The 17,587-nt window shown below is 37.2% G+C and overlaps 1 protein-coding gene across 17 annotated transcripts in view; it reads right to left on the bottom strand.

Annotated features, from left to right (window-relative positions):
- Nucleotides 1-17,587, bottom strand: part of ERC1 (ELKS/RAB6-interacting/CAST family member 1) — a 291,778-nt gene that overhangs the window by 149,849 nt on the left and 124,342 nt on the right. For 7 of the 17 annotated variants that reach the window (XM_040650627.2, XM_040650632.2, XM_040650626.2 and 4 more), the window contains 3 exons: nucleotides 14,150-14,343; nucleotides 10,174-10,266; nucleotides 2,721-2,732 (listed from right to left, as the gene is read on the bottom strand). In XM_040650627.2, the coding sequence (XP_040506561.1) occupies nucleotides 2,721-2,732; nucleotides 10,174-10,266; nucleotides 14,150-14,343 (299 nt within the window). The remainder of the gene's footprint in view (nucleotides 1-2,720; nucleotides 2,733-10,173; nucleotides 10,267-14,149; nucleotides 14,344-17,587) is intronic. The other 10 variants (XM_046901424.1, XM_015286761.3, XM_040650644.2 and 7 more) reach the window with 2 other exon arrangements.

Below are 17,587 nucleotides of genomic sequence, written 5' to 3'. Positions count from 1 at the left end.
GTAAAAATATGTTTCCTGAGGTCCAAATGGACTAGAAGCACAAACTTATTACAGGAAAAATGGCTAACACTGCCCATATCTGATCCTGCACCGATCAACTACACGAGTACGCACTTAAATGCCAAATAAAATAGAAACAAAGAACAGAATGCCTTACCCAGACAGCAGGTTCAGCTCCATGCCCTGATTTCTGTTTTCAGAGTGGAACCACCCTATTATTGCTACTAAATACTATTCCAAATTTTCTAAAGTTGTTCAACTTTCTAAAGAATATTATCTATCATTTTCTTACAGAAGGACGCCATGTTTTAAATATTTCCTTGGTCATTAGATGTGTAGCAAAAATGTAGGACTCAGAAAAAAGGAGTGAGACAGTTCCCTCAGATTTAGTATGTTGTTTTTACTTCTATTTTGTAAGGTTGTTATATTCTTGAGTTGTTTTCTGGCATTTTATATTACATGGACTTCTATCTGTATCCATGCCACCAGCCTGTACTCATCGAATCACCAAGCCACTTTGCTGTGTGGAAGCAAGGTTTACAGTATTTTTTATTATTTCCTGTTGCATCAAATTTTTTTTAGGAATAGCAAAGAATCCAGAAAACTTCTGGATATCTTTGATAACTTTTTCTATTTTATAGTAATAACGTCTCAACTTTCATGACATGTATACATCAGAATTGCTGAAAAGAACTGTAGAATATGACTTCATTATATTTTACTATTTTTTTCACTGCTGAAGCAAATGACATCAAAGTAGTGTTATTAGTTTTATTACTCTCTGGAACTCAGCATTAGATAGTTCTCCACGTAAAACTTTCATCGACAGAGATGGCTTAGAAGAAATCTTTATGGAAAAGTGATCTAATCCCACCTTCTAAGTCTATTTTATTTATTCTGAACCATTACAATAGCCGCTCTAAGCTTACAGAATTTTAAACAGTTAGTACGTGTCACAACAGCAATAGTGATGTGGACTGCATTTTTATGTTCTGGTTCACTGAGTTTATCAACAGGAGAGACATGATGAAAACCTATTAGTCAGATCAGAAAATTCAAAGGTTTTGCACTGATTACCGTAAGCACAGCTGTTGTTAATGAGAGCAGATAACATTTGAAGTATTTTCCTGTTTCTACAAGACAGACATACCTAATGTGATTTTGCATATACTCAGTTCTTTTTCAGGAAGATGCATTTGCTTTGATGTCTGAAAAAACTAACTGCTGTTACACCATTAAGAGAAAAATAAAGTTGTAGCTTCCAAAGTAGAACATAAGTTTATGGAATAGCTATTTATTCCTTAAAAAAAAAAAAAAAATCTCCCAAACAACACCCTAAAACCAGACACCTCTCTTGTTTATTATGAATTCCGGCATAGGTGCAGGTATTGATAAAAGCCATGTGGGTTGAAGCTGAAATAACTCCGACAGATGGATTTCATAACATTAGGACTTTGACAGCCAAACAAAGCATATCAAACCCCATTCATGGTGGCAACCAGCAAACAGAGACTACGAGACTACCCAATGTAAATAGCACTCAGGCAAAAAAAAAAAAAAAAAAAAAAAAAAGACATTATAAGTATTTCAGATGAGAATGCTCACAGGGCAGAAAAGCTTCCCGGCAGTTCTGCTCCTGAGGAACTTCAAGAAGACGGTCATTCAAGGACAGCCCTCCTGTCATCAGCAGTTACAAGTATGCAAGAACAACACACTGCATACAGAAGGTATTGATGGACAGCATGATTAACTTCCAATCTTTTTCCAGTCTGTGGGAGGAAGGCAAACATGCAGCCAAGGCCACAGGCATAATGTCTGTGCCAAGCCAAGGTCAGAACACCAACACAATTTAAAGGCGTCAGCAGCATCACGCCATCGTGGGATTCCATTGACCACCACATTTTTTGCAGTGTTGATCAGGGATAGAAAAGCCGGATGTTGGTCAATAACTCAGAACTTTAGTCATTAAAGCAGAAGCTTTCTGGGTAAAGGCACTGCCTGAAACGATTATAATCATTCCCTCAAGAGTCACGGATGCTTGCTACCAAACTGACTTTATTAGCAAAGACGAGTTCAAAATGGTTTCGGAGTGTTTTTAGGTAACCGAGGGCTATTAGATCATGCACTTTGACTTGTTAGATTACATAGGCCATAGAAGTCTATTCCTAGCTATTTCTCTACTGAAATTCTGGATCTACCTTTAACAACTGCTTTGAAAAGACAAAGTAAAAAATTAAGGCATGGCTACAAGATTCCAAAACATACTGTCTCTTAGTTAGCTTCTACAACATCAATACAAGGTTTCAGACACAGATACAATGAAAAAATCCAGCAATTAAGAAGCTAGGATGACTAGTATTTTAAGGCAACCAGTTTTGCACTTGACAACATATACGAGAGAATAAGGCTGAAGTTTAAGTATTTTCCTTCTTGAAACAACAGACAAAGCCGAAGACATTTAAATTGTCTTGACTTTTCCCCCATTCTTTACAGTGCACAACAACACCGATTTACAGTGAGTATGATACAAATTCTTCCTTTAAGTACAGATTTCTTCTAAACACATTTCCTTCCAACCCATCTTTCTACACAGAACTGACAAAACGTTTGATCCTTTATTTTGTGGATCATGCAATTTGATGTGCAATCTTCTGTGAGATCTCAAATTTAGCTTAATAGACAACACCACGATAAACACCCTTATTAAAATGAATACTGACCTTGACGTGAGACTGAAGGAAGCAGCAAATCCAGGAAGGAGATGCGAAAGAAAAAGAGTTAGAGTTTGTGAAAATAGTGTTCAGAGATCAGGCAATTCAAGAATACAGGACCAAACAGGCAGATCTAAATCAAGTAATGACACACAGAACACACAATCTTTCACAAACACAAAGAGGAGCATGTTTTATAGACATCTAATTAAAAAAAAAATTAAAAAAGGAGGAAAAAAGATAAAAGGACACTTAGATTACACCATTTTACTTAGAGGCAACTTTCTGTAGAGAAAAGTTGTCTCCAGACATAGCAGTTCTTGGAAAAGGAGAATAAACCAGCTTTAGAACACTCTGTGTCTCCACCACATCACCAGCAAGTTTCTTCTTCTAGAATTCTAGCTAACTTTTCAAAAACGAGCAGGCTGACTATGTGAGGTGAGCACTATGGTGTTCCTTAATGCCATCTCCTTAGAGGGGCTTATCTTCTCTCAACAAGCAAAATACATTTTTTTCATTTTTACTGCTGATGACCTAAATGTGTCAAAAGGAACAGAAATTTAAAGTCTTTAAGTCCTGAAGACTCATCAATGCTAAAAATTCATCCTTCTTAATTTTGATATTTAAGTCACCTTTCCAAAAGCAAAAACAAAAACATAAAAACCCACATCTGCCTCTTATTCAGTGCTTATACTTTTACAGTGCTTATACTTATACAGTGCTCACTTTTAACTCTCCCACATATGGTGCAATCTAAAAACAATAATGACCAAACAGGCATATCTTTGACAGTTCTCTCCAACATTGTTCAATAGCAGGACGGACCAAAGCAAAATGCTGGAGTTCCCTGTACAGCGTGAGGTCCCATAGGTTCATTATTGCTTCTTTTCATATATTTTCAATATCATTAGATAGCATCTGCTGTCAATTTCACTGATAACAGCAATGTAACTCAACAAAGAGCCATACAGATCTTTTCCATCTGATTTAAAATTTTACTCTTTTTCAGTCAACGTAAGATGGGAAAAGCAAATGTACTGTTGCCCAAAATTTCAATTTGGCTCCTACAACACATGTTGTACTACATCCATGGCAAGATTGCATTCTGTAAAGGCCTAAAGGTAGGTTATTCTCTAGAGAAAATACTTCGAAAATACAGTCTAACTGCTATATACTTTACTACTCTTGTTATTAAGGAACCATGTAAATGAGATTTAAAGCCCTTACCTCTGGCATAAATTTTACAAACAGCAATGTAGCCTACTGAATTGGTACAAGCAGCAGTTTCAAAGCGAGGTAGAGCTGAAAAGCGTATTGTTAGCCTATAACAAATAAGCTGTTGTAAAGATACCTTTCTTTGGCTTTTAAATTCATATTCTCAAATCAGGTTCTCCCAGGATCATTGTTGAAAAGGCTGTGCTATTGGGAGATTTCAGGAAAGATGAGACTTGCAAAATGCCAAACGCCACGTACTTGATGTTTGATCTTGAAGTAAGCCATAATGTTCCAAAAGCCCAGTTAATTCATATAGAACGTGGTATAACTCTAATAATTCTGACTGAAATCCAAGATTATGCTCTCTAAGCTGAACTGCAGAATTATGGCTGCTCAAGTAAATTCAACAAAAGAGAAAAAAAATTGAAAAAAAATGGCTTGGCTACATGTGGGACTAAAGAGGGAAGGAAAAAAGGTTTCATTGTCTCTTTCTGTAGCTGTTATTGAATCCAGATTATGAAAGTTTAAGAACCCTCATTTTGTGCTTCAGGGATCCTTTTTATATTGTGATGATATTACCACATTGTTTCTTCAAAATATCAGTGGAAAAAAGGTACAGGATAAAATTCAGGATAGCTCTACAGAATTTGAATGAGCCTTACTGTTCCTTCAACTGGCATTAAAAGGTAAAGTCTTGTTGGCGTAAGATGAAGGCAAAACAGTATGTGAAAAGCTGGGCTGAGGTCATGTGCAACTTTCTCTACGGTAAAGATACATTATTTAGCCAGCTGCACAGGATTTGAATGGAGAATAATTATTGCTACATCTTCATTTTGCTATGGAATATATTGTTTCTGAGAAAAAAAATGCACTTTGTACAACCAGCAGTCCCTTTTTCATGCTTTTTTATAAAGGCTCAAAAAATGAAATTTGGGATTTTAGGATAACCGCAATATGTATCCAAACAGAAATGAGGAATATGACAGTTGCATTTGAAAGCATACTACAATTAGAAAAAAATCTGGACGTGCACTGGCACTCAAAATGAGGCAGACAGCTGCAGATACCAACAATCTATTGGGAAAGTGAAGGGCGATCTGCAGCAGACCAGATGCAGCAGCCCCCATGCAGGGGCTGAATCAGTGAAATTGATCAGCATAGCAAGTGCCTGCCCCACAGAAGCAGCCCAAGCAAGCAGGACCTGAGGCAGAGTAGGCCACGTTCATGACACAGCAAAATAACACTTTCAGTTGGCACTATTTCTCTCCGAGCAGGAACACACACTCGCAGCATTCCTTACAAGATCCAGCAGCAGCTCTTCTGCCCAGCCCCATTAACTGTGTACTCTGATGCAACCACCGCACGGGGAGACAACACAGCTGTAACATCTAATGGTAGTCACAGGGAAATCCATTTTCCTTTAAGATGCTACCTGATTAATTCTAAAGGTATGGCCAATTTAAATCCAAAGACCAAAAGGTGGTGAGGTGTGAATACTTCAGTATTTTAATTAATATATACATTTGAAAAGCTGTTGATTATTCCAGCTATAATTTTTCCTCATGCTTGTATATCACAGTGAGTTGAATGAGCCTGCTATGTTAACCTCAGAAACCTTTAGGAAGACATTTATGTAATGATTTCTAGTCGATCTTTGAATTCCACTTGCTTGGCAGTGAGTGATTACTGTTTTGTATTTCCTTCAAAGTAGTCTGACAGCAAAGAATATATACCTGATGTTCATTGTGTCAGTTTGGAAATAGAGAAGCCATTTATGTTTCACCACTTCTGAAAGCTTTCCTTTGTAAAGAAGAATGATGGCTGGTCTTATAATTTCTTTTCAGCAGATACTTAGATGAATGGGGATGAGACAGAGAGAAGGTTTGTGTCTGGGTCTGAGAGCGCAGATGTGATCTAACAGGACACTAACATTATCTCACTGACATAGTGGTGATGTCCTTTTTGTTCTTACTGTACTCCAAGACAATGTTAGTATCTAACACTTTTACTGTAACAATTGTACAAAAAAGACTTTTTATTTTTTTTTTCTTCTTAACATACTAGTATTGTGAGTATGGGTACCCACATGTTGCTTAAAGATCTTGACTGAAACAATGCTAGGCAGTTTTTAAAGAGGTAGAGTCAAGTCAGGTAAGAAATTAAACCCTGATATGCAAATAAGGGTCATTATTTACATAAGTCTTTTCTCCTCTGATTTTGTAATTATTTTACTAATATCACAGTTCTTACACTCCACTGATCTAGCAGTTGTGCCAGGAGATATTTGCTAAATAAAACCTATCACTGGTCCAACACAGGCAGAGTATAAAGCATCAGATGACAACTTCTATATTCATTACAGCTTTCAGCAGGAGAGGGAATGCTTGATAAACACTATGGCATAATGATAAAAGCAAACAGAACTTCAGTGCTACGGGAAAGCTGAAAGAAAGAAGCCAGCTCACAATGGGTGCTTCTCACTACTCATAAGTATTTATCTTAAGTCCAATTGTATGAGCTTTAACAAGGCCAAGTTCTGAGTCCCGCACTTTGGTCACAACAACCCCATGCAGCGCTACAGGTTGGGGCAGGGTGGATGAAAAGCTGTATGAGGAGGAAAAGAATCTGGGGGTGTTAGTTGACAGCTGGCTGAACATGAGCCAGCCTTGTGCTCAGGTGGCCAAGAAGGCCAACAGCATCCTGGCTTGCATCAGAAATAGTGCAGCCAGCAGGAGCAGAGAGGTGATTGTTCCTCTGTACTCAGTACTGGTGGGGACGCACCTCAAGTGCTGTGTTCAGTTTTGCTCCCCTCACTATGAAAAGGACATTGAGGCACTCAAATGTGTCCAGAGAAGGGCAACAGAGCTGTGAAAGCTGTGGAGTGCACGTCTTATGAGGAGTGGCTGAAGGAACTGGGATTATTCAGTTTGGAGAAGAGAAGCCTCAGGGGAGACCTCATTGCTCTCTACAGTGACCTGAAAGGAAGTTGTGGCGAGGATGAGAGATAATGGCCTCAAGATGCACTGGGGAGGTTCAGGTTGGATATTAGACAAAATTTATTCTCAGAGAGAGTGGTGAGAATTTGGAAGTGGCTGCCCAGGGAGGTGGTTGAGTCACCATCCCTGGAGGTATTCAAGAAAAGGGTAGGTGTGACACTGAATGATGTGGTCTAGAGCAGTCACAGGCATGGGTTGATGATTGGACTAGATGATCTTATTAGTCTTTCCAACCTTATGATCAACATTCTATGATCTAGTGCAGTGTCTTCCTTGAAGGATCTATGATAAGATCCTTGGTACTGGAAGAGCAGATAAACCAATGCTTTCAATCCGTTGCAGAACATAATAGGATATGGTCTGTAATAACAGAGGATATGTTCTCTACAGAGACAAACCACCCTATTGGAAAGTGTCACTCCTGCCCACTTGACCATGGCAGTAACACTGGGTCAAGTACTTACACTTAGGAGGTTCAGTGATGGGGTACTTCAGCAATGTCATTCAGCCACAGCCTGCACCAACTCTGACTTCCTTACATGCCAAAGGCTAGACTATTTGGGGTTCTTTGATCGTGTTTAATGAAACAGCTGTTTCTGCCATAACACAGGGTTTCAGTTTCTCCAAAAACTGAATGGGAAATAAAGGACAACTAAATAAATATAGAACAAACTAAATAAAGAACAAATGGAGAAGAGAATATCCGTTACATGAAAAATGTGAGGATGGATTGTGGAGTTCCCATAAAATCATTCTGATGGTCTTTTTATCTGACTCTCTCTACAGATGGATTTGCAGTTACTGGCAGTGTGTCGCTCGCCTTTTCTTAGAAGTAGGTTTAAAAAGTGATTAGAGAATTTCAGCATTGATCTTCAGGCACCATAACAAAGGTTGACTTTCAGAAAGCAGACAATTGCCTTCTGAAAAAACAGAATACTTTCAAATGTCTGAAGTTAAGTACCTATGAGTCAAACTACCCATGACTTATGTTCTTATATATTTAGAGCATTAGGATGACATAAAAGGAATTATTTTTTTCCCCAGTGAAACTCCACATGGGACTTCAGATCTAATGTTCATTTTGTATGAAGACAAAACAAGACTAAAAAGAAATAAATGACTTCTTCATTTCCAAACATGGAAATGATATAAATCTTTACATTCACTAGATTTGTGTGCTCTCTGATGGAGTGGGACTATTTATTGGCCTAACCACTTCTTTCCATTACAAGATCTTGTTCTCAGTTGCTTGCCAAATATTAACAGATACTTCTGAAATTTCCCATGACAGGTGTCAACCTCATCCTGTTTTTTGTAGGAACAATTTCAGCTATGAACTTCACACATGAAAAGCAGCATTCTTGGGGAAAAAAATGTGTTTATGTCATTAAGGACTGTATCACTTTACTACGATGCATAAGCACACTAAAGAGGTGAAGTAACATTACATGCCAATCTTCAATTTGAAATATCCTAAATTTTAAGTAATTAAACTTGGAATCTTAAAATCCACTTAATCTGGTGTTTTTTGGGGGGGGGAAAACAGCTAAAAATCTTTGTACTCTGAAGGAGGTGGATTAAAAGAGTGACAAAATTGAGGGAAAAAAATAAAGCTTTATTTGCATGCATCTAAAAATATACTTGTGAACAACGGCCAATTCTGCCTTAAAATCATAGCAGGCAATGACAGTATAAGAATACTCAATTTGCTTTTACAATTTAAGGTACCAAATGGGTTAGAATATTTTAAAGTGATATTTAACTATTTCGGTTTTCCTTAGCTTAAATCAGAATTCATGTTATTTTTGAAGGACTTTACTGAGTTCTCCCATATTATAATAAAAAAATTATAGTCACATAATCTCTCGAGTTTAATGTTAAACGCGATGATTATGACTTCCTAAATACTTTTTTGTTCTTTAAATTACTTACATGCTCTGATGTGATTTTTTGCTTTAAATTACTTACATGCCCTGATATGGCTCTTACTTATTAATTTTCTTTCAAAATTCTTTAAAATTGCACAGAAATATCCAGCTTGAAAAGCAACAAAATTACTACAAGATATGAGGACTGGTTTGAAAATATGCATTCCAATTTCAAATTGTTGACTTGAGGTAAGCTTAGGGCACAACGTGCTAGTATAGTTTCCTTGATACAAGTCTAGAAAACCACAAAGTTGATGCAACATGCAGCTAATTTCTTCCCCCTCTACCTTCCACAGACTCCTACACAAACACTGCTGTCTTATAAAGATACTTTTTTCTACTGTTCACATTTTTCATCATTGTATCTTCTGGATCACCCTAAATTTTTAAACATTTTATTCTCTGTTGAGTAAAAATAAACAAGATGAGGAGTATTCTTTGGCAGCTACACATCAAAAGTTTGAAGGTTTCCCATTAAATAGGGCATCCTTTAATTCTTTCTAGAAAAACTTACCAAAATCTGCCCCTTAAAAGTCATCATCTCCACCTGTCATTGATGGGACTGCTGGAATTCCAGAGCTAGGCACTGCCCCCCTTTAGTCTTCAGTCAAATTGTTTCCTTCAGGAAAAAAATGGTGGAGCCCTATGTGCTTACATGGAGTACTTATCCAATATAGCAAGCATGCCAAATTAAAATCAATTTGAAGTCTATAACTGAAATAAGGACTTTCATATATACTCACTCAATGCTTACTTCCGAAACAATACAAACATACATGTTTACTGTTACCTCTCAAGTACATTCAGCCACTTCTTAGCTGTAGAACTGTATACACACACAAATATGTGTGTAAATTACACATCTGACGGCTGTGATGCCGATGTCCCAGATGATTAGACCAATTTTTCTATTTCTCTCTTTTTATTTTTTCTCTCTTCAGGACAGCAATTGCAACAAAACCCAAGAAATGAGGCAATACTGACCTCTATCAATGACACGTTTTAGAGCACTTCAGTTTTAGTCGGTTCTGGCAGAACTGATAGCAGAGACTCAAACCAAAGATAAAACATAGCAGACTGAAAAGCACCAGGTTCTGCAGAGTTTAAATCAGGGAGAAGAGCAGAGGCCCTGCTTTGGTCTGTGGTCATAACCACTATGGCAGGACTTGAACACAGAGACTGTCAGAGCTTGTACTTGACATAACTAGCTCCCATTTAATCTAAGAAAAAAAGCATAATTGCAGCAGCCCCAAACAGCAGCAGCAGCAGCAGCCAGCAGTGACATTCCACCCTGTACAAACAGTAGCCTTACAGAGCACTCACTTTCCCAGGAAGTCCCACACAAACCCCCCTACGTGTTGCGGTGCGGGGACCGACACCTGGTAGGGAGGGTGCAATTTGCGGGAGGCGTGCTTTCTGAGAAAAGGCATAGTCAAAAAAACCCCGCACGTACAAAACAAAACAACTCATGGAACCACGACGTGACAGTGTGAACGGAAAGAAGAAGTGAGGAAGGAAAAAAAGACACAAAATGAAAAGTTACAGAGAAACAGGAGACTATGGAATGGCAATAAAAAAGCAAACAGTTAATTAGAAAGAAAGTGAATAACCAGACAGCTACAAAACCTTTACACCGCCACAACTGGGACAAAACCAAAACTTTTAGGACTGTTCACCCATAGAAGAAATGGGAATTTATGGCCCACCTCCCCATTAAAAAAAAACGCAAAATCCTGACCACAGAGTGTATAAATGAATGAACTTGTGCTCTAAATATGTTGTTGACTCAAGAATATTTTACAAACTTTTGCACAGCATGCACCAAATTTAATACATTATTTTTGGAAATCTTTCCTCCCACTCAACAGCTGAAAAACAATGACTCCCACCCACTAAACAGCAAAAGAGCAAAGCATTTCTTACTCTCTCTCTTTTTTTTTTTTTTTTTAACCTAAACTAAAGGCATATTGAAAAGGTTTACAACTGGTTTTCTGCTTTCCTTATCATCTTCCTCTCCTCCTATCTTTTCTCCTTCTGTTCCACTGTACATACCTCCTTATAGGTGACTCATTACTTCTCTTTCAGGGACAAAACCGTGTTACTACTTCTCTTAACTTCCTAGTCCAGCTTTCACACATAAATAGCATGAAGATAAACTCCAGAGAAACACTCTCATTCGAAAAATTTCATTTTCATTAGTACAGTTTTTCTCTGAATGTGACTTATTTCTTAATTTCTTAGCAGTCCCTAATAGACACAGCTACGTTAATTTTAGCTTTCTGACAAGTGCTTCTGCAAGCATTTAGGTTTAGGTTCTTTTTCATACGGAAGAGTTTGAACAGCTGTATAAGTATTAGAAGTCAAGAAGATTTCTAGCTTAGTCTGCATAAACCACAGTTTAGGAAGAGTTCTTACAAGGCAATGCTATCTATTTTTTTTCAAGAAACCAAGACCGTAGCGCTATAGAACAAGCCTTGATGGATTTGGCTGGCATGAAAGAATACTTTATGAACAAGTAAGATAAATAAAACCAGGACCAACTTAGAGATTTAACAGGCATATTAAAACCTCTGCTTTGCGTGAAGACTGAGAAGGAGAAAGTAAGCTTTCTGAGAACAGCAGTGTGTGGGAACAGCTGAAGAGAACTATGGCCAAGTAGAAAGTTCAGAAATTACTCAGAAAATGAGAAATTTTACTTTCTGAAGTATCTGAAATCTTGAATCATTTTTCTGGTATTAAGATCATACTTGCAGTTTTACCTGAAAAATAATATCAGGTATTGTTATTTTGCCACACTATGCACTTTAGATCTCTAGCTCTGAGGATGTTTTCCATTCCCTCTTCTAGTGGTTAAAGAACATGAGCATTCTCAGATTTTTTAATTTTTTATTTACTTGACTGCAATAAATCACACAACAACAAAAGTAGTCTCCTCTTTGACACAGATGAAAGAACTATCTGAATTACTAGAAGCAAAATTAATATTCTATTCTATCTCAGTACTAGCAGAAAAGAAAATGAACTAAAAAAAGAGAAGAGAAACACTCGTGCTACTTTTTTAATAAGAACAAAGATCATTTGGTTAGAAGGAATGGGTAGAACTGAATAGCGAAAGTATTCCATCAAGTTGTTAGGGAACGATTTCCAGTTTATGCTATCACTAATGTATTTAAAGTTTGGCCTGTAACTGATAAACAGCCAGAAACTACCACTCTAATATGGAAAACTCAATAATTGCTTCGCCGATCTTCAGAATTCCATCTTTTCAAAGAAAAGGTTCCAAACTCTTTGAAGATTGGGTGCTAGTGATTTTTATCTGTAAATGAGAAAAAGGTCCATCTTTGTTTCTCTTCATTTTTTATCACTGTATTGTAGACTACAGAAAACACTATCTGTTTTTATTGTAGGCCATTTATAAATGTTTATTCAGTGTTAAACACTGCAAGACCCAATCTCAACTGGAATTTCTGAATGCTAATGTGATTTTAAAAATTCACACACATGAAAAATGTGAACAAGAAAATTCTCTTCCTGCCATTCCATTCTCATGAATGATTAATATTAACTTGCTTTTCCTAGACAGTAATCTCTTCATAAGGCACTAAGGATACATTTATTTTATTAGAAGTTTGCTGGTTTGACCCCTTAATTGCTTTGTCCTAATATGATGATGAGGTGAACACCACATTTGAGATGAGTATCTGTAAAGGCCTGTAAAGTCCTGCAGAAAAATAAGACTTGGAGACACTACTTAGCTTTCAAGTCTATATTTAATGCATCTTCTCTATCAATCTGTTGTCCAAATGATCTGCTGAGTACATAACGTATGGTATGCGATGAAAGTTGCATTGCTCGGAAAAAAAAGTAAGATTGCTAGAGAAGCCATTATGTTCCTATTTGGTTGGCTTATACCACAGGTGTAGTTTGTTTAAATAAAATAACAAAACTAGAAGGATGCTGCATGCAACCACAAAAAGAGAAAAAATCTAGCTGACAAGTTGAACGCTGCTCTGTCACTTTCAAGAAAACAAGAATACATTCTACCAAAAAATACAGATTAGTAAAGCCATTCGGTACAGTAGTTTCATCACAGCACAAGCTATTTCTATGAGGTTAGTCATCAAATTCAGAGAGTCTTTTTTTTCCAAAGGATTTATCATTGAGATTTTCTTGCACATGATGCAGGAAGAAAAAATGAAGAAGTGCAGCAGATGCTGCTGAAAACAAAAGATGTAGCTGGACCTCTTTGATTATTCTTTCTCTGAATACATTGAAAACAAAATCAGATCTCTAACGATGGACTTTCTGTAACCACAACTTAGAAAATAATTTTCAAAATAATTCAGAGGAGTTTGTAATTCAACTATCTTTAAGTCAATGAACAGTCACCACTGCCATAATAAAGAATCTGAAATATCCTCAACTCAGTTCCCCTCTTCTCTTTGACACTAAATGCAGAGTAGTTAAACAGCAATAGAAGGAAAAATGAGAAAGCCTATACAAGCACAAGGCAAACAGGAATAATTAAATTATTCTATTTTACTTTTCTAAATGATTCTTTATCACAAACACTAAACAAACAAACAAAAAATACAGATATTTCTGCTTAGAAACTCCTTTGACCAGAGTGAAGTAGCAGATAACAGAATCTATTTCGGGTCGTTCCCAAGATAGGTAATTTTGGATTGTGATACAAATGTTGTGGAATTGTCAGAGACTACCATTCTTGTCTGGGACACTGAAGTCCAGAAAAACAGCCAAACACCCAGAACCCAACAGAAAGATGGAAAACACAGAATCACAATTGGTTTGGAGAAAAGCAAATCTATTCATTTAGCTTTCCATTAGACAAAGTTTACCTGTGTCTATACCACTACAAAGAATTTCAGTGCTATTTATCAGAAGAATCTGAGTAACTAGTATCAGAAGTTCTTAAAAGTCATTTTTTGATGTTTGATTTTTTTGGGATAACCATACCTGAGATATTTACTAAACAAAAACAAACTGTTGTCTGAACACATTACAGTGTTGGCAATTTTTCCTACACCTCCATCCCCTTACAGCTCAAACCTTCATGTTCTATCTGTTACCAGCTCTGCTTTTCAGCAGGTAAAGAAAGCAGACAGTAAGACACTTTCTTGCTTACATTCTACTAAAACTAAGTTCTGAAGCAGAAAAACACCAAACAAACTTTCCCAAAATAGACATTCCAAGGTTTCTAAGATGAGAAAAATGGAATATGTTATCTCTAACTTTAGGAAGCACTTCTGTAACTCTGGTAACTTTATATCATCCTTACCTCTCCAGTTCTGCAATTTTCTTATCCTTATCATTCTTCTCATTTTCCATCTCCTTCAAGATTTCCAGAAGACGATCCACTTCAGCTTGAGCCTTACTTGACTCTTCCCGATACCTCGTTACCTCCCGCTCCAGCTGCTGCATGCGATCACTCAGCTCTGGGCTGGCCCTCGCCTCAAGAGTTGCCTCATGGGCCTGCAAGAAAAAGGGTCAGGAAAGACACTTCACTCACACATACATACTTTACAGATACTATGACTGCAAAACTACATTTACAACAGAATAGCAAGATTAAATATTAAATAGAAATGAACATACTGTGCTTATGATACTTTTAATTATGGGAAAATACTTTTTAGGAAGAGAGAAATTCATAAATGATACAAAAGCCCATTCAGTCTAAAAGAAATTAAGTCATTTTTTAAAAAAACTGAAGCAGAACTGACAAGAGAAGTAAAAATATGAAAAAAGTTACCTCTCTTTGAAAGGAAGGAAAAAGAAAAGTGAGAGCGTGCATGAAAATTCCTAAAAATCACTTCTAAAGCAGTGGTTTAACTCTAGGATTAGTTACCTGACATTTGTAACCAGGACAATCCAGAAAACCAAATCATATGTTAATAGCCTTCAATAATTAGATCAGTATATGCAGTGTCAGATGGATTCGAACAGACAGGGCTTTTCACTGATGTCCTTGCTACTTATTGCAGGTACATAGACTGGGACTAATATGAACGTGGCTACAGACTGAAATTATCTTTGACTAGTTAATTAGGAAATATCTTTTAAAATCAGGCTACAGGGAGAAGAAGCATCAAAAAACTGAGGATTAAATAACTCCAGCAAATACGTTTCCATTTCATTTATTCTTTTCAAATGGCCCTATTTGTTGTAAAATATTCCGATTTATTAGTAAAATGAATTCAATGGTTCCCACACATAGCAAAGGCAAAGAGAAGGCAATATTTATGCTGCAGTTTAAACCAGCAGAATGGGGACTATATTTTTAGGGTCTAAATGGTAGTTGTCAGCTTGCATCAGGAGAAATGGGCAGACCTTCCCTTCATAAGACACTTCCCCCTTTTCCCTCTGCCCATAGAAGTCGAGTTGCTATTTGCTATCAATTAATGCTATTTCAGAACCACTCAAATTTGGCTCAGTGAATAGCAGGTCTGGTGGAACTATTCTGCCAATCAAGTTTCCGCCTGTGGACTCAAGGTCTTTCTTTTCTCTGGAACAAACCTACAAGAGAACATAACACTCTTTTCCTTCTTTCACCCTTTGTGCATCTGTGCTTTTTTGAGCTGCCAACATGCTGTTCCTAAGCACAGTAAGACTAAGTCTGATAGTATAGAACTCTGTTACTTTTAAAGGTAATTGGACAGAATTGCTGCAGCATAAACCTCTGGGTTAGAAACTGGTGCTTCTGAAGAATCATCCAAAGGCAAAGACACTTGGAGAAAACAATTCAGATACTTGGCAAAATAAGATTGGAGGAAAATACCCCAAAGTATTTACCTTGGAATCTCCTGTTTCAATTAACTCTGTTAAAGCCAAGACCCTGTTCTAGTGAACTTCTACAGAATCTCTAAGCAGAATGTTCTAGGACTGAAGGATGCCTAGATGCCTTTCTTTACTGGGACTATGACAGTGACATGGATCTGGGTTGACCAAATACTGGAACACGTCATGTTCCAGAGCCTCAGCCCTGCAGCAGCCTGCTTGAGGGTCTATGCTATACAGTTCTAGCAGTTTTATTTGAAGCAGGATTTCCAAAGACCTAGATAAACTGGATAGTATTTTATCCTGAAACAAAATGCCTGACATGCTCCAGGTCTCCTATGCAGGTCTCTCTGCAGGAGAGTCCAACCACAGGTCCCAGAAGAGCAAAGCCGTTACTGGAGGCTATATGTTTAAGCTCCCCACTTCTGAGAGACTTTTATGTCAAAACTCTCCCAGAACCTCTGCTGCCAAGCTGTAAGTCTAAAAATCCTGCTTCTGAGCTGCTGACCCAGCTCCAGCTCCAAGCACATCCCTGGTGAGCTGAAGAACTTCAAGAAACCTCTTGCTGTTAGGGCCACCTATGGTTCCACATGCCAAATAAACACTTTGAACTAGAGAGCCTATTCCAAGGGTTTAAAAGGAAAGTGGAAGTCTAAATAGCATGTTGCCAACACAATGTAGACGCCGAGAGGAACTTCTAGCAATGAGACAGACAAGTGCATCAGTTTCACTGAGCAGACACAGGCATCAAGGAATATATTTTGCTTTTGAAAGAGCAACATTGGGTGCTCCTGAATCGCCTTATCAGAATTTCCAGCCTGTAGGAAATTTGAAATATTTGATCTTATTTCCTTTTCAACTATATCTAAATTTCAAACAAGACCTCCATCCTTCCCTCCCACTTGCTGTTTTGCAGGAACTGGAAATACTATTTTTCAGGGGCAACTGTAAATCAATTGGAGGTATCTATTTTCTCCTAAGAGACACTATGTATAGAGTCTGTTTTTTTCACCAGACACACAGTCTGAATTCTTTTGTACTAGATTTGGGTATGTGTCCAACATCTGAAATTGTTTGTTTTAACAAGTACTCCTCCGGGCACTTCAATGTCATCCAATATATATAATCAGATAGTCAAGAAACTTTTTCTATAATACAAAAGCAAAGCTAGGCTGTTAGCCTGGATTACTGAGTTCTCTAATTCCAAGTAAGTTACAAGACCTAATGTAATTCTACAGCCAGGACACTTCTGATTTATACTACTCTGTGCTAATAAAAGCATCCCCACAACAACCCAAGAGACACTACTGAGAAGAAGAAATAAATTTTATTTTTTAAGAGAATTAGCCAACAACTCAGTGTGCCTGGTTCTTATAGAATGAAAGAGCTATTTACACAACATAAATTATTAGTTAAGACATGTAACACATGTTATTTGTATATAATGCACATAATTATGGGTACTTTCACCTAACACAAAGAGAACGTTATACGATATGGTGTAAACTGGAGACCACTTCCTGAGTTACTGACTGAGTGACTTTGGTCCATTTTGCGGGTTATGTACAAAATACGTGTTACATGATCATATCTAAAATCCTACCGGATTCATTTATTGTATGGGAGAGAAAACCAATGCATTTAGAGGTTTCCCACAAACTCACATCAAGATCTGTAACAGATGATATTGGCAACCTTCCCAATGTAACATTGTGCAAAATAATTCAGCAGTATACTAAGAAAAAAAAGAGAGAGAGAAAATTGGGAAGGAAAAAAAAAAAGGTTGAATACAAATAATGAATTCTTATATTCATAGTTAGAAAAAAAAAAAAAAATCCTCCCCATAAAACTTTCCCTGCCCACCACAGGTACAAAGATTCCAAAAGAAGCCATTTTGAAGTCAGAATGGACATATAAAATGACAAATGAACTCAGACAT

The sequence above is a fragment of the Gallus gallus genome, chromosome 1, assembly GCF_016699485.2.
Source record: "Gallus gallus isolate bGalGal1 chromosome 1, bGalGal1.mat.broiler.GRCg7b, whole genome shotgun sequence".
NCBI classification, from domain to species: Eukaryota; Metazoa; Chordata; class Aves; order Galliformes; family Phasianidae; genus Gallus; species Gallus gallus.
Note: the sequence above shows the minus strand (reverse complement) of the source record. Positions and strands in the feature narration are given on the sequence as shown.